The 22800-nt window shown below is 40.2% G+C and overlaps 1 protein-coding gene across 1 annotated transcript in view; it reads left to right on the top strand.

Annotated features, from left to right (window-relative positions):
- SYNE2 (spectrin repeat containing nuclear envelope protein 2) overlaps positions 1–22800 on the top strand; it is a 152659-nt gene that overhangs the window by 23686 nt on the left and 106173 nt on the right. Inside the window, exons 17-39 of the mRNA XM_088166323.1 lie at positions 451–624; positions 2359–2517; positions 2770–2943; positions 3861–3986; positions 4142–4297; positions 4947–5158; positions 5413–5488; positions 6091–6209; positions 6804–6927; positions 7764–7924; positions 8370–8520; positions 9673–10274; positions 10899–11078; positions 12014–12164; positions 14012–14170; positions 14851–15012; positions 17328–17429; positions 18653–18853; positions 19792–19957; positions 20707–20819; positions 21600–21802; positions 22163–22282; positions 22394–22682. Of these exons, the coding sequence (XP_088022449.1) occupies positions 451–624; positions 2359–2517; positions 2770–2943; positions 3861–3986; positions 4142–4297; positions 4947–5158; positions 5413–5488; positions 6091–6209; positions 6804–6927; positions 7764–7924; positions 8370–8520; positions 9673–10274; positions 10899–11078; positions 12014–12164; positions 14012–14170; positions 14851–15012; positions 17328–17429; positions 18653–18853; positions 19792–19957; positions 20707–20819; positions 21600–21802; positions 22163–22282; positions 22394–22682 (4080 nt within the window). The remainder of the gene's footprint in view (positions 1–450; positions 625–2358; positions 2518–2769; positions 2944–3860; positions 3987–4141; positions 4298–4946; positions 5159–5412; positions 5489–6090; positions 6210–6803; positions 6928–7763; positions 7925–8369; positions 8521–9672; positions 10275–10898; positions 11079–12013; positions 12165–14011; positions 14171–14850; positions 15013–17327; positions 17430–18652; positions 18854–19791; positions 19958–20706; positions 20820–21599; positions 21803–22162; positions 22283–22393; positions 22683–22800) is intronic.

Raw genomic sequence — 22800 nt, 5'->3', positions numbered from 1 at the left:
TGGCATTGCTTTGGACATTATGACTATCACATATATTATATATTTTTTTAATATAAAATACAAGACCAAATGCTTGAGCTCTGGCCCGTGACTCCCAGTACCATTAAACTGTCAGTACATTTCCTGATGTTGATTTAACCAACACCAGCTGCTGTTCTCTTGGACAGTTCCCTGGTGCAGGCCAGGAGTTTTTCTCTGTACTAATGTGGCTGCTTATAGGGGAGGGGACAAGGGACAGGCCATATGGGCACAGGTTGTGCTGTCCCACCTGTCCTCAGGGCTGGGGAGCTGAGCCTCACATGTTTTATTTACCAATATGTTTGGCATTTATTTCTACTTTGATCCCTGTTGGGTGCTAAGGCTGGGAAGTGACCCAGGTGGTGACAGTGTTGGAGGAGGGCAGTGAGGAGATGATGGGAATGAACATCTTACCCTGCTCTTTGTTGATAGCTTGGAGAAGAGAGCACAAATGCTGCTGAAAAGCCCATGGAGCTTCCAGGGAGCCTGGAGAAAATTGAAGAGCTGCTTGGAGGGGTGGACAGCTGGGCAGCAGAGATGGGACATCTGCTTAGCAAGATCAGTCACGAGGAGCCTGTGCAACCTGAGATGGAGGAACATTTGCAGGTGAAAATGCTGCTTAAAATACTCAGATTCTCATCTTGCAGCATGGATTTGTAGCTGGGATAAGATGAGGCATTGTCAGTGAAGCAGAACTTAATGTGGATTTTGTGCTGTAATACTTGTAAAAAGTCAAGACAGTCCTTGTGCCTTCTTGTTATTTCTCAGGATCACTCCCAGATGCTCTGGGAGTGAATCTTCCACCATCAGTGTGTCCAGATGACAAAGAGGTGCCAATGAAATGCTGTTGGTGCCACTGATCAGCAGCTTCTTCTTGAGTGATATTAATTACTCCTGTCCAGCACAGCACTTGGAGCAGACTAGAACTCTGCAAGTTGTCAATTTGAGTAGTTCCCCTGGTCATACAGCACTTTTTGGGGGCACCTTGGCTGTATTCAAGGCTTACCCATCAAAAACTGGGAGACTCAAAGTATTTTCAGCAGCGTGTGGGGTAATTTGGGAATCTCATCTTATAGGCAGTTGTTCTAAGTATCCACATAGAGCACAAATTAATCTCTAACAAAAAATTCCATTAGTCACTACTGTTTCCCATGTCTCTCTGCCTGGGATTACCCCCAGCTCCCAGCAGATGGCAGGTGAAAATCTGTGTGTATAACTCAGCAGCTTCAATACTAAATCTGATTTGTTTTCTTCACCTGCCAGTGAAGGTGAGACAGAACAAAGATGCCAAGCTTTGCACTGAAAAAGTTGAAGCACTGTCTTATGTTACCTTTACCACTTCTGCAACAAGGCCAGTGTAACCTAATGTGTGTGAAGGAGACCACCAGAAGGAGGTTTCGTTGGAACTTCTTTGTGTAACTGCTGTAAATAAATAGAAATACTCTTTATTTCATTTAATCTACGTACAATAACTGTGCTCCAGAATCACTGTTCATTTCCTGTTGCTTTGTGCCTTCTTGCACAGTGTTAAGCTGACAGATTTGGGAGCATGAGAGACGAAAAGGATCTGTTCATCTTTTTGTAATCACAGGCATATGTTTATAAAACAAGCCTCATTTTGCAGTGTCACTCTAGTTTGTTAAAAAAACATGAATTAACAAAGGGCACCCTGACATACAGCCTCCAAACATGTGGCTGGCATGGTATCTCCATGTCTGGGGGCAGGAGAGATCAGGTCTCTCCTTACCTGCAGTACAATAGGTCAAGATCCACAATGAAACTGATTATCATTAGGAGAATGCTAATTGACAACTTCAAACGGGAGAAATGCGTTGAATATTCATAATCGAAAGAGCTCTGATAACAACTTTTCGTGATAAATATTCAAACATGGCACACTACTCCTGCATGCAAAACACCCAGCTGCTTCCTGCCTTGCAGCACTGAATACCACAAGAAAATCTGAGCCTTGGTGTGTGCTGGCTTTTGGATGACTTCATGATCAGGTGATGCACATCCAAATGTGTGGTTTCGTTTGGGAAGCTGTGTGGATGGCAGAGCACGTTTTAAAAACACATCTAATTGGCTCTGAGGCAAAGACATGGGAGGTGTTGCACTGACAGAAAGAAATGGCTTCAGCAAACAGAATCCCCTGTGGATGGCAGCAAATTTCTTTTTCTCCACACAGAGATTTTACAGTGCAGTACACTGACCATAACTGGAATATAAGGCTTTACCAAGTATCAACCATCCATGATCAAGGCTGGTTTTTTCACTCGGTTTGTTTAAACAAAAAGACAAACACTTTAAAAGGCTTCTCATGCTTTTTTGTTCAACCAGAGTTTGGCTGCAAGAGGATCCTCGTGCCAAGACCAAGTTGTGGCAGCAGAAGAGATATTGCAATCCCTGATGCAGAATATTTCAAGTCAGGGCTTTCAACAGCATTCTCACACCACTGGGCTGGAGGCACGAGTGAAAGAAGCCAGAGGCAAAGTAGAGGTACTCATTTATAAACACACAGATATCTCTGATTTCAGCATTATGGAATAAGGAAGACTTTTTGTCAATCATGTGAAATAGAAAAGATTCTGTACTATTGGAATCAGTCTCCCAGACTCTTGTCAGGGCAAAATGTAGAACATTTCCAAGATCAGTATTTCAACTTGGAAAAACTTGAGTGATGTTATGAAGCAATAACTTTATCTAATTACTGACACTCGGATGTGTTCTGAAAAGTCTCTTTCTTCCAAGGCTGTCATGGGTGACCTGAACAACATCTTGTCTAAATCTGAGAAAAGACCCTCAGAGAAGGAGGCTTTGCTCAATTTTGAAGAATCCCAGAAAGAACTTGAGGCCTCCATTTCGAAGGCTGTGCAACTTGTCAGTCAAAAATTAAGTCCTGAGGAATGTATTTCAAGATATGAGGTGGGTTTGTGTTCTGAACCAGCTGAATTTGAGTATTTCTGAGGGCAATGTGGTCTTTGAAAATCTGAAGTAAGAAAAATAGTGACTTTTTTTTAGGTAGCTATTAATGCTGTGCTCAGTTTTCTGATTTAGCAGTTTATTAACTTGGCAGACAACTTGAAATGAAGAAACATAAATCTACGTGGCAGTTTATTCAGTGCCCTGTCCTAAACTACTCCATCACTCCATCAGAACTCATAATTTTCAGAACTACAGCTTTTTTTTTTTTTTCTCCTTTTTTTTGGCCTGATCAATAATTAAACTTCCCATCAAGAATGACATGCCTGAATTCTTGGGCAGGTTATTACAAATACTGAATCTCCTCTTTTTCCCAGAGGGTAGTTGGTAAATTAAATGTCCTCTCTCAAAATGTGGATCTCTTAAAGGGATGTTGGAAATGGAAGTGCCCAAAATCCGTGCTGCCTGGTCTGGCAGAGAGAGGAGCTGGGTGGCCAAGTGCCAGGAGGAGCACAGAGCTCATTCCAGGCATCCTGGAGGATCCCATGGTGCTGCTGGAGACTTTTCACCCACCTGCTGACAGCCATGGGACATGGCCTCGTGTATCCCCTAGGGAAGGGGAAGAGTTCAGCAACCTTTATCTTTTGTCTTTGGAACCAAATTTCCCCCTAAAAGTTGCTACAAGAACAGCACCTGCTTTTCTCCATAAACCATTCACTGATACTGCAACCTTTTGCAGATAAACAGGGATGGAGAATGCTCTTGTACCCATCCACACCAGAACCACACACCCCATATGTGTAATGTATACATTGATTTATTCACTGGTTTTACATGCTACTGGTATCATTTTGTTAGTTAAATAAGTTACATTCAGTTCTGGTTTCTTTCTTTTTTTTTTCTTTTTTTTTTTTTTTTAGGAAGCTTTTAATGCTCTGGACAATAAAGTTCTTGACAAATTTTTGAAAGCAGCTGAGCAGCTGAAAAATATTTCATCTGATCATGAGAAGCTGGTGGTGGAAGATGATGTTCGTAGGAGATGGGAGGTGAGAATGCAGGAGTGAGAATCCACTGTCTGCTCTCATTAGGCCTGGCATCTTTGAAACCACTTTTTTCTTATCACAGTGTGTTCTGATGTTTTTACTTGCTGTGTAACAGTGTCTCACCATCTCATGGGAACAACACGTTTTGTATTTTGCAGGCAGTTCGTCAGGAAATTGTATCCTGTGTCCAGCTCATAGTAGAAAGGGAGAAAAAGAAATTTAATGCAACTTTAAAAAAAATCAATAAGCAGTTAGGCAAAGAGAAGAAACTCCTAAGTATGGATAAAACCAAAGGGCTCATCAAGGAACATGAGGTACCTGGCACATTCCTTTTCTGCCTCTCTGTGAATGCTTTGCTGTCTTTATTCCTCTTTCTTAGGTTCATTATTTGTGGAGCAGGGCCCTTGTGCTCTGTGTTATGTAAGCACAGAGCAAAGAGGCCACCAAAATTATTTCTTTACATTTTTTGACTGCAGATATTAGTGTTCTTGCAGACTTTTAGAATTAACCCCTTGTTAAGTAGGTGGTATCCTTTTTCCATTTTTTCCCCAGATTTTTAGTATATCTTGAATTCACCCTGGGAAGTATAATAATTGACAAGGAATATTTTTAAAATATTCTACTTTTTCTGTAGTCAGTAGGACATGTCTGTCTGATGTCAGGGTGAAGAATACTTGGGATGAAAATTAAAAATTATAGAACATAATGAATTTCCATATCGAGCAAGAATCAGTGTAGTGTTGTGAATATAGTTGGGAGCATATTTCCAAAAATCCGAATTTACTTTCTGGCTCTATTTTAGAAAGAACCAAGAGAAAATAAGCATGTGTTTCTTGGTTTGACAGCTTAGATTTTTAAGAGCACTCAACCAAGAAGATAATGGAAGTATATTAAAAAAAAGAGAATAATTGCTTTTCCTCATGTCTTAACATGGGCTTATTATATTGTTTTTTCTTTGTTTAGGCCTTTTTTTCACACGAAGGCAGCATGAAGGAGCTTAACAAGACTTTGGAAGACCTTAAAACATTAGCAAGACTCTCAGGAGAAGCTGTCCCAGGGATACAGGCACTCACTGCAGACTGTGAAAAAAGGCTAGAAAAGGTTCAACAAATGGTGGCAGACACTTACACAGCACTGCTGGCTTGTGTTGGAAAAGGACAGTCCCCTCTGAAAGGGTGGGTGGCTGAGTCGTGGTGTGTTGTAGCTTTATATAAATCATTTTTGCACATAAATTTTGGCATACTCCAATGTATTTTGGTAATACATAACTTGTACATTACTGTGGCCAGTTGTGCATTTAAACACTTAGGATTAAGTTTCATAAACTGGCAAGTACAATGTTTGGCTACCCTTCATCACAGCTGCACTATTTTAAACCTTGAGCTAGGATTTCTTCTATCCCTTTGTATTTCATATTTTGTTCTTGTAGGAACTCCATTATGGCTTCTGAGAATGGAGAAGAGTCTGGTTCTTCTCAACAAATTGACAGCCTTATGGTGCAGGAGGTAAGAAGTCCAGACTTACTGTTGAAAAACAGTGCTGTGTCAAAGGGAGGTCATTCCCAAGGAAAAGTGTTTTTTTCTCCTTCTGTTTTTATTGTGATAAGACCTTGGGCCTCTGGTCAGAAATCAAAACCCCATTGTGCTTGTGAATGTAGACTAAGTAAACATTAAAAATTAACACACAAGCAGCAGTGCTGGGCATCCTGAGAAGATGTGAACCTCCAGCCTGGAATTGTATTTTGCAAAAAAGTCATTTTCAGCGGGAAGAGTCATGTGGGCAGCTGTGTTCAAGTGAAAATCCCCCATAGTGTCCCAATAATATGAACAATTTTCAGAGGACAGAGAGAGCAACTCTAGTGAAGAGTTGGAGGCATTTATTTGTATCTGTGAAAAGAATGACTGAGCTGGCTGCAAGTATGCCAAAATTTGCTCTGGGCTCGTGATTGGGTTTAACCACATCTTGTGTTCATGAATGGCATCTCTCGTCTCCTTTGGGACACATCAAGCAATTCCTTCCTTCAGCAGCTCACAGACCACTGTCAGGCTTTGCTGTGTATTACACAGAATGAAGTGGAGGTCACTGTCACCTTTGTATTTTTACTCAGACCTCAAGACCTGCTGCAGATGCAGTTTTGGAACCAGATGTGAAACATCACAATGGGGAAAGCTGTGCAGACAAGTTTGAGGAAGATGGTGATTCATCCATACCAACTTTGTTAGAGAGGTAATTTTTAAAGGAAAAAAAATGCATGGTTGTTAAGGTATGATGTTATGCTAGACAAATTATCTCAAATCAATTGAATGTACCAAACAAAAGGTGCACTTTGGCTATGCAGAACCCTGTTCTTTTTTCTACCACAGTTTTCTGAATGTTGATCTGTAATTGATAAAGAAGCACAAGTAACTAAATGCTTCAAACATTAGGATTTTATAGCAAGAACATTTTTAGCTATGAATGTTTTACTTCTTTTCTTAGGTTGGAAAGTCTGCATCTGCCTTACTAATAACTTCAGATATTGCAAAATAAAGAAATGTGTCAAGTTTTTTAGAGAACTGATATTTTTACATTCATAAAATTTAAGCTGGAGAATGCAGGCTGACATTTAGACTTGAAAATTAGCTGTATGAGCAATCTCTTTAATATGTTGCTCATTTATGCATTACTCATTCATTTTGGACTTAAATAAAATATGTGTTTGCAATAGACTTTATGCTAATTTTTTTATGGTGCTCTGTTGGTCAGTGAATCCCATACCCCGAGATGTTCCATTTAATTAAAAGTAATACTCTCTCTGAAAGTATTTGCATCTTTCCTTAGCTTTAACACACAAAGAAGTAACCTGGAGGAACTTCTTCGACTCAGCAGAGGCAAAGTAGCATCTGGCTTTACTGATGAAATAAAAGGCACTTCATGCCTTTTGACTAAGCTGCTTGAACTAGAGGCAAGTATTCATCTTTTAAGAATATACCTGATGCCTAAATTGTTATTTTCTCACGTAGAGCGCTCACTTCTCTGTTACATATATTGCCAAGGGAAAGCAGCATCCTTGCAACCAGATGTATTAGAAGAAGGGAAATCGAGGATTTAGGATTCAGCAGAACTGCATTGCTGCCTAGCAGTGGAGTTTTGCAGGTGTTGCTGAAAGAAGAAATTCGTGGCTCTGGGTTTGTTGTCTGCAGGCTGAAATAGGTGTAATGGGAAAAAAGCTGCAGAAAAGAGCTTTTTTTGTCAGCAGAGATAGCCAGGGCTGCAGGAGTCATCAGAGCTGGACCACCAAGTGGTGTTTGTGCACAATGGAACTGTTCCAGGATGTATAACTTGGAAAAGTCTGTGAGATCCTTAAGGCAACAACAAAAGGCACAGAGTTGATGTTGAAAAGTTTATTACTGCAATTTTTCACGGCCTTTCTTGAAGGGACTGCAAAGCCTTATCAAGAATCTCAGAACTTGGTTCAGTTCTACATTTGTTTTTCTTCTGAACATAGCTAGGTGGAGATATTTTCATTCTTGTAGTAAGAATGCCTGGCCCGTTATTTATTGAGCCTTTTATAAATGTAGCCCAGGCGTGTATCTGACATGGAAATTGTCACCATAAAAAGTTGCTGGAGGTTTGCATGCAGCTAAAAATTGGGTCTTGAAGGGGAAAAGGAAATAGATACTCTTAGTTTCAGGTGATGTTTTCACTGTTTTTGTAGAGACTCTTGTGACTGTAGTTTTATGAACTGTCCACTGAGAAATGCAGGATCATATTAATGCATTAGAACTGCTTGTCTTCTAGGGAATAATAGACAATGAAATCAGTTCTAGTTGGACACAACTGGAAAACATCTCATCTGCCTTAGAAAATCTTGTGGCTGAAGTGCAGCAGGCTGCTCTTGCTGAGGCAAGAAACAAGCTACAAGGCGAGTGGAAAGAACTTCAGGATAATATAAATACCAGGTATAAAATTACACTTACTGGTATTAGCTAAGGAATTGTAACTAATTGTGTGTGTTGTGAAGAGGATGGTGTGTGTTGCAGAAAAGAGCTGCACATTTTTAACCTTTTCATCTCTGCAAAAAATTAAACTGTTCTTAGCTTTTCTTCATTCATATACACATGGAAGGTAGTGTGAGTCTCCCCAAGAAGAACAGAGACAGATCTTTGTTACATAACTGTGCATTATTCCCATGTATTGCTGTTATTTCCTTTCATCTTTTGGTTAAATTCACAGTGATTCACATTGCTTTTCCCCTTAATCAGAGGAAAGCTCATCTGACCTCAGGAGAAGGAGGATTAGATCTGTTTGACAGTTACATTATTTTTGTGGCTTTTTGTGCTTAAAAATATTGAGTGTCTTTTCTTGTTTGCTTTCCAAATTCATGTTTTGTTACCTTTCTTGCAGAGCAAACTCTTTAAGGACTGCTGTGGAAATTGTCCGGCCAATAGAAAATCAATGCACCTTTCTCTGTGAATCATTAAATCAGTGGCTGAAGAAAAAGTACATCCATCAGTTTAATCTGATGGACACTGACCTTGCTTATAGTGAACTGAAGGTAAGGGGAGATGCAGAGACCACACCCTAGCAAGGATAGATTATAATTTCTAGGAAGTAGAGAACTTCATGGAATTTTCACTCAGGAGGTTGGGGCTGCTGACAAGACTTCCCAAACCTTCTGAAATCTGCAACAGCATTTTAGTCTCTGTGTTTTAAACATTATTGGTCCTGTAGAACCAGCCAGGGACCCTCTGTAGGTTCTGCTGTAAAAGCCATTGTTGTGAACATTTCATTGTAGGTTAGGATCTCCTTTTAATGCAGATTTGTGGTGTTCCCACCTGGCCTTATATCACTTTATGGAGCCATGCACATAACATATTGTTAATTTATGAGCTCAGCCAAGCTGCCTTGTGTCACATCTGCTGCAGTGTCTGAGCACAGCTCAGGATGGGTTTGGAAGCTCAGTGTGGGTGCAGTAATTGTTCCCTGCCTCCAATACCTGATGCCCAGGCCCTGGTCCACTGGGCAGGGTGAATTCTGTTTTATTCTTGGCTTGCCCTCTGGGCTGAGCACACTGACAACTACAGAGAACTGAAAGTTTGCATTTGTCTGCCCTTGGCTCTCCAGTGAAGTAGGGTTTAGGTCTCTCAAGCTGTAGGGCAGGGAGCATGTGTGCTCTGTCTGACCAGTTTTGGCTGCAAGGACCCAGAATTTTTGCCCAGCTGGCTTTCACAACCTGACACGCTGCTCTTTGAGGGCTGTAAGCAGAGAGCCTGCAGGCTGCAGCAGGAGATTTTTAAATGCATGGAAGTCTGCTCCAAAAGTATAGCATAAAGAACTGAAAAGATGGCAGAGTAATAAATATATCTGTGGCTGCCTGTGCTCTGACTGATGTCCTGCTGTGAGAGCCTGCTGCTTTCAGTCCCAGAACTATCATCATCTCTCTCCTTGTTTGATTGCTGGAAGGAGCCTTGAGCTTTCTGTCGTGCTGATCAGATTTCCTGTGTGTGGAATATCATTTGATTTGGTTATTTTGTTCTCTTTCCTTCCCTCCACTGACATCCAGAATAGGTCTTCTATCTTAACCACCCTTTTAAGCATACTTTTTTACTGCTGTTACAAATTGTTTTTCAGTCATAGGTTCAGCTCTTGAATGCAGGATATGTTTTCTTTCACTTGCTGACACTTTTGGTCATTCTCTAAATTCCAGGTGCTGCAGAGATCCATATTAGATCAGATTGAAGTGTGCAAACAATTGGAACAAGATCTAGACAGTTCAGCAAGGGATAAATGTAATCCAATAGATCTGCAAGCTGCAAGCAAAATTATGATTTACTGTCAAAATCATCTTGAAGAAATGGGCCGTGAATTGCAGATCCGTGAGACAGTCCTTAAAGATGTGGAAGCTTTTATGGCCACCCTGAGGAAGATCCAGTCTTCCATCAAAAGTCTCCCAGATCCCCCAAATCAACCTGAAATACAGGGAAAAGCTTTGAGGGAGGCTGCACAAGAAGTTTCTCATCTGGCAGAAGAGGCTAAATGTTTGGATGAACGCCTGAAGACTGTTAATATCTGTTTGGAAGATGCTGAATGTGGGAGAAAGAGCTGCTGTAAAAACCTTGTTCTGACTTTATCTAAAGAGCTAAATGCAATTTATGATCCCTCAAGTGAGCAGGTGCTTACAGAAGAAAAAGACTTATACAAGACATTTTCCAGAAAAAAGAGTGAACTCCTTAAAAACATTCAGGATCTACGTGACAGAATTAACAAAATAGGCTTGAAGGATCCGACAATTCCAGCTATTCAAAAAAGGTGAATTATTTTTAAAGCTCTTTTGATTTCATAATTTCAGTGGAGTCCCTGGGTCCCCTCTGCAGGAGAGCACTGAAATTTGAATTACCTGTGGAACACTGACAGAAGCTGTGAGTTTATTTGTACCATCACAACCTAGCAAAGGAAGCCTTCTCCGTTTTTTTTTTCTTTCAAACTTCTGTATATATGTGTGTTTGAAGCAGCATTGAGGAAGAAAAAATAGGAGATTGATTGATTGTTTTGATCTTAGTTTTCAGTAAGACAACTGTCCAACAGGGAGCTGGGTCCCCTTGCTGGGCAGTGATGCACCTGATCTCAAACTCTGCAGTGTAAGATGGACAAACTGCACTTGCCTTTTAATACTAATTAATTTCACTGTGTTCATACAGACCCAACTGCCCTTCAGAATTTGGATTATTTTTCCAAGTGCTGAGGTCAGCATAACTCATCTGAGGGCCTGTGTCAGATTACATGAATTGAAGATCAAATTAGACTTTTTATGATATCATTTAATACAGTTTGTGGAGCTTGAGATGAATTTCTAGGGAACTTAATAATTACATTGTGAACCAGATCAAAGGCTTACTTTAATATAAAACTGTATTTCATTTTTCCCTAATAAAGGATAAAATCATTAACAGAATTGGAAAAGGAATTGGATCGTGCTGGTGCTGAAATGAAACCTATGCAAGAAATTGCTAATAAGCTCCTGCAGATCGATGAGGAGAAAGCAGAGGAAGTAAACGAGCAGTGCAGAGTTACAGAGAGGTTATGGGAGGATACAAAGCTCTTGCTGGCTGAATGGTAAGGAAGAAAATTGCATTTTTAAGTAGTATTGTTCAAGTAAGAAGTTTGCTTGTGAAATCAAACAGAAAAAAAACGCCCTAGACCATAACTTAAAGGTACAGTGGAGACATAAACTATCATTAAACCAAGAATTGCACATGGAAGCTTGCAGCCAAAGCTCACGAATTTTGCATATTTTTAAAACATCACGGTCCCATCATTTAGCAGGTATGCAGTATGTGTTGGACTTAATTGGCATCCAGAAGAAAACCTGGCTGCTGCTGGGAATGCTGCATCTTTTATTTTTGCTGTGAATTTCCTGCCAGCATACTGAAACAGAAAAGATAAACTGAAACAAATGGAAAAGGACAGCTGGGAAAACAGTCTCTTCTGCAGCAAAATAAAGGGAGCTTGGTTTGATAATTCTGTGAGAGTGGGACTGGGAAAGGCAATGGTTGATTGCTCAGGGCATCTGTGCTTCAAATGGAGTTTTTGAAGATGCCCTGAGGCTTTGCATGGACTGGCACAGTTCTGGTTAAATGTCATGGCTTGCACAGGTGGGAGTAACCTGTTTTCATACCCCACTGAAGGATGGGCTGATGTCCACTGTCCATGCTGCTGTGAGATCTGCTGCACATGCTATTTCATTTTACTGGTGACTGAGCTCACCTTTCTGGTGGAGAGGATCATATGAACACAACAGCTCATCACAGTTCAGTGTGGTTCAGAGACATATGATGGTGAAGGACATTTCTGATTACAAAAACTGTCTGGATCCCACACAGGTATCACACATTATTGCAGGATTTCAGGCTGGTTCATCACTCCTTTTCTCTCATCCAGACACAGTTGTTAAACTCCCCACGTGTGTGAATATAGGAGAAGGAAGCAGACAGGAGGCTGAGGCTGCAGGTTTATGCTTAGGCCATAAATAATACATCTCTTTTTAATAGCCAGGAGCAGTGTGCAAGGGTTCTGGAGCTCCTAAAGCAGTATCAAAGCTGCAAAACGAGTCTGACCAGCATCATCCAGAAACAGGAGATTGTGCTTTCCCAGCAAACGTCTTACATGGGGAAGGAGAATTTGAACAGACTAATAGCAAAGGTGAGTAACAAGAACTTAGTGGAAAGGAAAGAAAAGCCTTTCATGGGAGCATTCAGATGGCAGGGTTGGCCTTGTACTCTCAGCCTTCAGAGCAGATGCTAAGGCCTTGCTTCGGCTTCCAAAATACATTTAGGGACTCTGTATTTTTGTTGTAAGTAGATTTAAGTCGTTTTTTCGTAGTGAAACAGTCTTCTTATGGGGAGGGATTAAAATAACAAACCCAAACCCCATGGAAGAGCTAGGATCTAGTACGAAGATGACATTAAGTCCTGTCTTTTTGCTCCAAACTGTCTGTGACAGGAGTTAAACATTTGTAGTAGCTTTTACATTACTTGATGAGCTACTTATACTGAATGAGCAGATAGTGTTGGACACCCCTTAATTTAGTTTAAAGTTTTTCACCTTTTCTGTCAGAAATGTGATGGCCAGCTTCTTGGCTAAATGAATACAGCTACTGGGCATTGTTGTCCATGGTTAACAGATCAGTGAACAGCATCATGTCCATCATGACCATTTTACTGCACAGGTTTCCCATATCCTGGGTTATGTAACTGGTTGTTCAGATCCTATTTTTAGGCTTTCTGATGAGGCATCACCCATAGCATCCAGGAGTGTTTGCTCTCAGGCAGTGCCTGGGCTGGTTTAATTTAAGAAGGAATGTCAGTGGTGTCTTCCTCAGGCACTGGGATGGTGTCTGCTTGTGCCAACCCCTTTTAGCTGGGGCAAAGTCTCTTCTTGGTCCCACCAGTGAGACTTGGGGCATCTTGTATCACCTGGGCTCCTGCTGCAAGGGGGACATTGCCTGCATATCCCAGCTCCTGCTTGTATGGAGACTCCTCTGGGAACAGCCCTCCCTCCTCACCCTGAGCTGTGCAATTCCCACTCCCAGAGCTGTGGGCTGAAATTGCTGTGGCACAGTACAGGCATGTCCTTGAGTGCTGATGATTTGTAATATAGATTATATCAGTTTATATTATAGAATTATTTTAGAATTCTATATTTGTTTTGTAGAATTCTATATTTATTATATAGAATTCTATATTTGTTTTATAGAATTCTATATTTGTTTTATAGAATTCTATATTAGAATAATAGCAGAGAATTCTGGTTTGTGAGAGCAGCTCTGCCATCCCTCCCCCGAGCTCAGTGCTGGGCAGGGTCGGTGTGGGAAGATGAAATTTCCCAGGATGTCTGTGGGAAATAAGGAGAGAGCTGTTAACATCAAAGTGCCTAGCACTAGAGGTCAGTGTTTCTTTTCCAGGAAGCTTCCATGTTGTTTGTAAACACTGACATTCCAATTAAACACAAAGAAGCAACTTGGTGTTTAAATAGAAAGTAGGCGAAAGAGATGTTTCAGTTTCTGGCAGTGACATATCTGATATGTCTGTGTTTAAGTAGGATTTAAGCTTTTTTTTTTTGTAAATAGCTCAAAGCAGGTTATATTTTAGAGTTGTAATAGTATCTCAGATGATTAATCCACTGTGCATTGTTTATCTCTGTAATCAAGATTCTGTGTGTGGATGTACAGTCCCCTTAGATCTGGTACTTAGGACTTCAAAAGCAAACTGTGGTTTTGGCTCTCTTAGAAATAAATTATCCATATTCCCTCTCAGCTGTTCTGCAGCCAATAACAGAATGATATGGATTTCTAACAGGGAAATATTCCTGTCAGCATGGCAGGGATATAACAACACAGGATGCTTTCCTAGTCTCGTCAGATTGTATCAAATAGATTATTTTATGTTGCTCTAAGCAAAACAACCCAGCAAATCAGTTAAAAAATATTTTGCTGAATAAACAATCATAAGCAAATATGCTCACAAATATCTATGTGGTCTTTTTCACAGATTGAAGAGGCAAAAGAGGAATTTAATGAACACTCTGAAGATGTAGACAAAATAAATCAGATCTGCAAAAACCTGCAATTCCAGCTGAATAAAATGAGAAGCTTTGAGGAGCCTCCGTTTGAGAATGAGGCTAACATTATTGTGGACAGATGGCTGGATGTATGTAAAAAGTAAATTATCAGGGTGGTCTTATCTGTTATGCATTATAGTAATTGATTCTGACTCGGGTGTAATATTTTGAATAAATTAAGTGCAATATGGCAGAGATTCTTAAGAGATAAATCCAAGTGTTTACCAGAGCAAAGCTTGCAGAATATCTATGGATGTAATGTTTTTGATCTCTCAGGTAGTTTATATTGTCAGTACTCTTTGGCAGTAAATAATTCTGGAAAATGCAGAAAGGCAATATTTGTGCTTCCATAACAACTTCTATGGATTTAGACTTTGGAGACAGTCTGGAAAATGAGAGTGCTGGTGCTTTTGGTGAGAAATGTTCGCCACTGTCGATCTAAGCAGTGCATCAATACTGAGATTAAATGGTATTTACTGGGAGTAGATAAACATTAATGAGCAAGGCTCCTTCCTAAACCTGCCTTAAAACTGGCAAGCTGCTGCTGTGATTGGTATGTTTGGTGACATGTGTGGCAGGGATTTAAGTATCTTCTCCATGACCAGTTCACTGTGAAGACATGAGATTTTTTTTTTCCCTTTGCCGCTCTTGTTTTTGTGGGTGGTTTCGTCTCACTCCTATTTTATCATGCTGCTTTTGCTTTTAGAATATAACTCTTTTTTTTTTTTTTTAATCTGTATGTGTTCTCTGTCTGTCAATCTAATGGTAGATCAATGAAAAGACCGAAAACTACTGTGATAATTTGGGAAGAGCTCAGGCTTTGTGGGACAAACTCCTGAGCTTATCTGGCACAATCGATGCTTGGGCAAATGCAGAGCTCAAGAATGCAGAAGACCATTGCCTGACTGAGGAGGATCTCACTCAGCTGAAGGTAATTTTAATGGAAATATTTTACCTTTCCTTTATAGTATAGTGATATGGCTATAAAAATGTACCTTGCACTGAAATACCAGCGGAGGAAGTTGTAAATTTGCAGTTGTATCCACATGGGTGGTTTCTCTAAGGATGTTGCCTTTATTTGGGGATACAGATCTTGGAAACTAATGCACTGATAGTGTATATGTGTAGTAAATGGTTTTCAATCAATGCAACACTGCAAAGCTGTGTGGTGCTGTACAAACACGGAGCAATGAGAAGGCCTGTGAGGCTGTGGAATACAGCAGTGCACAGAGAAAAAAGGAGTGTGTATAGGCTAATGATTACTTTTCCAGCTAGAAGTGGCCTGTCAGTGAAGATGCTGGAGCCTCTGGGACAGCTGGGCAAGGCACAGCTCGAGGAGAGGTTTCAGAGGTGATTTGTTTTCCCTCTGTCCTGGTGTGTTTCTCAGTGTAATTCTTTGCAGCCTCAACAGAGAGTGGCTGCTGAGCATCTCCAGGGGCTGCACATGGGCAGGCAGCAGCAGAGCCTGGGCTGCCCATGCCCCTTTGGCACAGATTATAACATTAATTCTTGGTATCAGGGTACAGCTGGGTGTAAGAACACATGCACGAGGTCTGTGCTATTGAAAGCTTCATGTACGGGGGTGAATATTTTAATTTCTAACTTTAGGGCCACCATAGACCAGCTGTGCTGCTCCACTGTGGTCACAACCAGTGTCTACTAAGCAAAAATAATTTCCTGCTTGAGAGTGATTGAGACATAAATACATTGCATATCCTCTTGTTTGAAAATTTGCAGGCAGTTTTTCCTCCGTGTTTACAAGCTACAAATGGCCTGGTTTTTACTATGGTTGTTTGCAGCTTCCTCCTACTGTTAGCACTGCTCATTTGTTTTAATTTGCAGAGCAGTAAAAAGCCAAGGTGCTCTTTGTTTATGGATCTTCACTAGGAAACAGTGGCTTACCCACTGTGCAGCCGTGGATATTTTGTCACATCGTTGTTATCTCTACCATTGTACTGTCAGAATTTTCCTGGAGTAGTTTAGATCCCTGGAGGCTCCAGTAAAAATGCATCAGCTGGAAAATGAATCTTTTGGGCCATTTTGTTACCTGGAAACTGCTCAAGTCCAGCGTGATGTGTCCGTGCCCCTGGTGTGACTTTGCTCCTCCTTAGGAAGGGCTGTGCTGGAGGTGGCTACACCAAGGTGATTCTGCTGCTTTCTCCTGAGACATAAGTCTCAAAAGAGGAGGGAGAAGAGGGCAAGAGACACACAAACCATGTTCCCATGAGCAGCTATTATAAAGTGGAATAGAAAGAGAGAAAACTGAACCTACTGTGTTCGAATTTTTGTAAAAGGATTCCAAGTGCAGAGGGCATCAGGTTCATTTATCACCTGTTTATTTCTCTTTTTGTTGATCCTGGAACGCCTCTGCATTTATGTTAATTCCAAAAAAGACCCCCAACTGTTGCAATGTGTATCACATTACACAGGGTTGAAACCCAGAGTCCTTTGTGAGCACCCAGCAGAACAATATGTTGCATGTCAAAAAAGAACAGAGCAGTGAATTATTGGACTGTGTATTTAAGGATAATTTCAGTGTAAATAATGTGAGAGAAGTTCTGCTTTTCCCTGTAGCCTGTATGCAAATGCAAACTCTTTTAAAGGGCTGCAGCACGTGAATGGGTTTTGATGATTGCTTGTACAGAGACTACAAAAGGAAGGCTTTGTCCTCGGGGAGCTTGGAATATCGATTTGGGAATATGAGACAATGTCATTATCCTGTTCATAAGTTGAACCTGCATTTTACCTTCACATTACTGCCTTGTTCTAAAATACATTCAAATGAGTGGAGGTCTTTTCATATGCAAAAGATTTACATTTAAAAGGTGCTTACAGGAGTGTTTTGTATTTTATCACTTCCATACCAAAGCACGTGCCACCAGGATGCCAATTCCTGACTTAAAGTCTGTGACATCTGAAAATATCCTTTTTAGTAGAATCAGCAAGACATGAATGCAAAATTAAAATTATTTTCCTGCAAATTTACTTGAAGCAAAATAATTAGGTTTCTTAAGTATATGCTAGATTTGCATTATCAGCTGCTTTACCTGAGAAACAGGGTGTTTCTGACTTGAATACAAAAAATGCTTAATTGCTAAACTGAAAATCAGGAAATGAACAAATTGTGACACCTCTATGTGCCAAAATGCATAATCAGAATATTTTAATATAATTTTAATATAACATAAACATAGAGATCTAATTTGGAGGGAAGCACAGTTACCAATGTGTTTTTTCCACCTTTAGGCATGCTTACGAGTCCAAGAGCAGAAACTCCAAAAATTCGACAACACAGTGGCTGAGATAGAAGAACTTCTGAATAGTAATGAAACTCCATTGGAGCTGCAGGTACAGAGAAGCTTTTACAGCTGATACACCAGTACTCCTTACTATAACCCTGCTTCTAGTATTGCCTTTGCCACACCCAGGTACTGGTTTTATTTATATATACTCCAGGAGAGTTGGAGGCATTTTGTTGCCAGTGGCAGTGGTATTTCATTGTTTGTATCTCTCAGGCTGCTCGAGGTTGTTAGAACCAAACCTGTCATTTGGTCTTTCTCATTTCTGTGCCCAAAGAGGCTGATATCAGTGAGACCTGGTGTTTAGCTGTTGGTCAACAGCAATGGACCTCAACACCCCTTTGGGGATCCCAGGAGCTCAGCTTTACTGACTGTCAGTTTTAAACTCTACCTTTGCCTGGATGTGGCTTAATGTGGCTTGGTAATGTGGAGTTTCTTGCACAGAGTGATGTTTACTGTGGTGTTTTCCTTTGGGGTATCACAAGGAAATCTTCATCTTTCTGTGTTAGCTTCACACAACAAAGAATAAATTCCTTTTTAAAGCTGTATTAGCTTCCCTTGCTCCTGTAGCAGTTCTGTAATCACCTTCTCACAGTGTCTGTCAGGTGCACCTTGAGCTTGACCTTGTTCAGCTATTTCTGTGTTTATCCTCAGCAGGCAGTGAACTCAGAGGAGTTTCACTGGGTAGAGTGATCTAAGGAGCTTAGGGAAGGACTCAGCAACCTTGTGCTGTGCTGCTCCAGATCCCTGAGTCCCTGGGCTGGTGTTCCACCATGGGATCCCACCCAGCTGCTGCCTTGTGCAACTCAAGGATGAGGTTCAGGACCTGTTGTTCCTTGGTGAATAGTCTCAAGCCAGAGCTCCCAGCCTCTCTGCTGGCTTTTTTTGGGTCACTGTGGGGAATTTCCCCCTGTGGAATCATTGCAGGGGGGTGTGTTACAGAGAGAGCTGCCACCCTCTTTTGCATGGCAGCTGAACCTCCTGTAAGGCCTTTATCCAGCTCAGAGTAGGCACTGGAGAGATTGACAGATGAAATAAAACAGCACCAGTAAAAATGCTAATAAAGATGAACTCAGATCACTCCTCCTCAGAAAAGCAGAACTTAAATGTTTTTCAATTTCTGTAGTGGGAGGGAAACAAATCAAAACAAACTGTATTTGAAATGTCTGGGCTTCAGATCAATTAATTTATTTTTATGTCTATCATAGATTTTTGTAATGTTCTGGGAAATCACTCCAGTATAATTTATGTATGTTTATTTCCAATTTTAAGGTCATCAGATCATCTGTTGTGCAAAAAATGGAGCTAATAAAAGAGCTCTTGTCAGCCAAGCGAGGGAGCAGTGAACTCACCGTGAATACAGCAGAGCTGAAGGGAGACCTTGATCTGGCCAAGACACAGATTGGAATGACTGAATCACTTCTCAAAGCTTTATCTCCTTCAGACACCTTAGAGATCTTTACTAAACTAGAGGTAGCATGCCACAGATTGTGTATATTTTAAGCATTTGTTCATAATTTCTCTCTTGGTCAGGTGGTCGTAAGTGTTCATCCTGTGTGAATTGTGGACTGCTCGAATAATTCAAGTGAAGAGCCTGGCTTGAATATTTCCTTAAGCTGCCAGAAACATAGAAGAAAAGCCTTTTTTTACTGGAATGATCAGACATGTTTAACCCTTGCAGCTGTTGGAAGTGGTTAATCCTAGACACAGCAGCAATATTGCCCAGGATATGTTCCAGCAGTAGTGTGTGTTTTTCAATAGTCTATTTTCCATGGCTGGGTAATATACAGAGGCTGCTTTGTGCCACCAGAGCCTGACTGCAAGGGGAGCTCCTAGTAGACAATTTCAGCCAAATATTTGCTGAAATTCGAGCTTGGAGGCTTAGGCTGGCAAGATTTAAACCTCCTGTGAAGCAGTGAGTGAATTATGTGCATTGTGGGTGTCAGACCTCCAGTGTTTGGGGCAGTGAAATCACAGCCATTGGAGGGAAGATAGAGTTTTTAATTAATTCTGTAGCTCCCTCTAAGTTACCTTTCGGCCCACGGGGTCTTGACACACAGAATAAGGAATTCAGGGGGTGGAATAATGCCTGTGGCATCTCTGAGTCATTGTAGTTTGTGAGTATTCTATGCTGTGGTTCTATTCACATATCTGTTCTGTGGGGTTGTGTGTGCATACAGGTGTATACACACTGCTCAAGGAAAGTTTAGTGCTTATACCTACCTACTGATGGCCTTGTTAATGCCAACATAATTTAAGAAATTATTTTGACAGACAGGCAGGGCTAAACTCCTTTGCAAAACTCTGGTTTGTACTAAAGCAGCTCTGTACAGTGAACTTCTGCTTAGCTTTCAAAACTTACTTTTAAAACTTCTGCTTTGTTTTTTGTTTGTTTTTTTTTTTAACCTTAGGAGATACACCAGAAAATTCTGCAGCAAGAACACCTTGTGGCATTACTCCAGGAAGAGACAGATTGTCCTGATGTGGATGAATTAAATAAGCAGCTTAAATGTGTCACTGATTTATTTAATAGCAAGAAACATGTGCTTCAAGATCACTTTATGGGTGTTTTGGATCGTAAGTGAACACATTTCAATGATTTACCTTTACAGGTTTGCATTGACCACTACAATGACTTAAAGGTTATGCAGTTAATTGGTTAGGTGTCTGAAACTGCTTTGATGTCCCAAACTGCCTCAGGGTTCTGAACAAGATAAAGATTTGCAGAAAAATGGATTTTGATCGCAGCAAACCACTCAGTCTGAATCCAAGTACTTGGTTTCTTATTTTTGCATTTAAAACGTTAGATAAAAGAAATGTAAAGCATAATTCAGGAACAAATATCAGAGTACTTAATTTAAAAATACAGGAATCTAATGTTTTAATTTTTTCCAGTTATTTTTTATTTAAAATTAGTTACAAGAATAAATAGTGATATTACTCTTTGCTTTAAGCAGGCACAGGATTAAGCAGGTAGGACATTTGGCTCAAACATAGTCTCATGTCTTCAAATGTTTTTTAAATAGTATTAATCTGTGTGGAAATGAGAAAAGTTTGCACTATTCCAGGTCTTGTTTACTCAAACTGCTGTCTATAACAGACTTGTCTGTTCTAGGGAACAGGTGTGTTGATTGTCAACTAATGTTAGCTAAAAAAATTAAGAGCTGCAGCATTTTCAGTCACATGTTCTGTAGTAAAAAGCAACCTTTGACAGTAGCACTGATAAATGTAATTGTAAATTGTCTGAAGTCTTCATGTTAAACAGGATTTTCTTTTACAGCATGCAATTAATGAAAAAATTGGAATGTGCCTTTTTTTTTTTTCAGGTCACTGCAAGAATTTTAATGACTGGTTCAGCAGCACTCAGCTGTCTCTGAAGGAGTGCTTTGAGCCCTCAGAAACAAAACCCATACTGGAAGAAAGACTAGAGAGGCTAAAGGTAAAGTATTAAAATATTGTAATTTCTAAAGCTGATTGTTCTTTTTACACAGAAGTGTTGCTCTTTTTACCCACCAGACTATTCTTGGGACTGAATTTAACTATAGTGCTTTTATAACTGGAGGCTGAAAGAACATCCCATATAACTTAAAGCATTAGGAAAATATGGGCAATGAAAATAAAACTTAATTGAAATGAAGTGCCAGTGTTCAGGTTCATACAACTTGGGCAAGTGAGAGACAGGACAGGAGTTAATGAAAGTCAGTGGACCTTGATCAAATACTTCAGTGTGCAAGGCTGCAGAAAGTCAAATGTGGAGAGAGTAGCATGAAATTCTGACCCCAGTGGACTCAAATGTGAAAAAAAATTGCATTTAATTTGTTGTAGCAAGATTTTCTCTTCAAATCAGACAGAATGAACAGAAAACAGATGGAAAAGCCAAAACATCTGCAAGAAGCAATCACAGTTAAGCAGCAGAAGGAGATAGAGTGATGTCAGTGCTAGATTTGGATCCTGCTTGCCTGTTTCTGTGTGTACCAGTAGAGAAGAAAAAAGGAGTCATCAATTCCACTTTCTCCATATTTCACAAACAGCAGCTTTTCCATTTACATGTGCAATAGTCAGAAAACTGTGAATTAACATAAATTCTTTTTCAGGAACTGAAATTGCTGGAAGAAAATACTGGTGTAGATAACAGGAGCTGAAAAGTTCTTGTAACAGAAATATCTATCACACCACAGCAAATTTGACAAATGGATCTTGTGCTTGTCTTCTTTTTCAGCACTTCCTAACATCTGAAGGCAGAGATAGAGACATCCAAGAGGTTAAAGCTCTACTGAATAAAGTGAAGCCTTACTTGCCCAAAGCAAGCATTAACCACCTCAACAGTCGTGTGAGAGACCAAGAGGCAGAGCTGCAAAGGTTGATCTCCAAATGTCAGAGAAGGGAAAAGGAGCTTGGTGCCTCTCTGCAGCAGCTCAGTAGGTAGGGAGCTAATCTGGTGTCTGACATTTTAATTACAAGTGGTATCAAATGATTCATTACTAAGCAGCCATAGGGAATGGCAAGTAACCTTTCTTTTTACAAAAGATGGTATTTTAATCAAATGTTTTGTTGTTTGTTCAATGTGGGTTGTGTTTTCAATTTCATAGCAGACCTGTATGGAAACTACAGACAATTTCAGTGGCATGAACAGAGATAGTTAAAATTAGGCTTATGTTCAAAATTTTGCTTGATCAGACACTATATTTTTATTACTTTTTCAGCAAAACACTGCTGACCAGCAGGTTTTAGCCATGTGATGCCTCTTATTTTGACCTGAGTCTCCATTTATACCTCCTTTAGCCTTGAAGAAAGCAGCATGGCTTTGGAAGAATGGCTCTCTGCTCAGGAGGAAAAAGTAAAAGAGATCAATAAAGATGATACAGAACTCGAAAACGTCTATAAAACATTATTAATGAAGAGGTATTGGGCTTTTTGGTCTCTTTCTAAGAACTGCCTTCTAAACAAAATTGTTCCATGTTGTTGCAACAAATAGATGTTGGTTAACTTCTTTTTTTTTTTTTTTTTTTTCAGGAAACCATTTGACTCCCTGGCTCAGCTATCAAATTCCTTGAGGGAGTTTGGGCTGACAGAATATGAAACCCTTTCAGAAGCCAGTAATCTTCTTAGTAGGTACCATGCACTGATAACACGTGTCAGTGAAATGGCAGGGAACACTGAGAGACTTCCAGTGGAAGGACAGAATTTTGAAGACCTTGCCCAGGATGTTTCTTGCTGGATCAAAAAGCTTGAGGAGACTCTTAATAAAATGAGTTCACAAGGAAGTGAGTTGCCACCAGACGAAAGGATTAATCAGATAAAGGTATTGTGTTAAATATATTCCTTCTTAACATTCCACCTCAAGATAATGCTTGATTAGTCAGTACCTCCTGAAAGATCCTATTACTGCTCATGGCCTGTAGTTTTGTCATTTGAGCATT

This window comes from Sturnus vulgaris, chromosome 6 (assembly GCF_052056855.1).
Source record: "Sturnus vulgaris isolate bStuVul1 chromosome 6, bStuVul1.hap1, whole genome shotgun sequence".
In the NCBI taxonomy this organism is placed as follows: Eukaryota; Metazoa; Chordata; class Aves; order Passeriformes; family Sturnidae; genus Sturnus; species Sturnus vulgaris.
The sequence above is the reverse complement of the archived record's forward strand: the minus strand, read 5'-3'. Positions and strand labels throughout refer to the sequence as shown.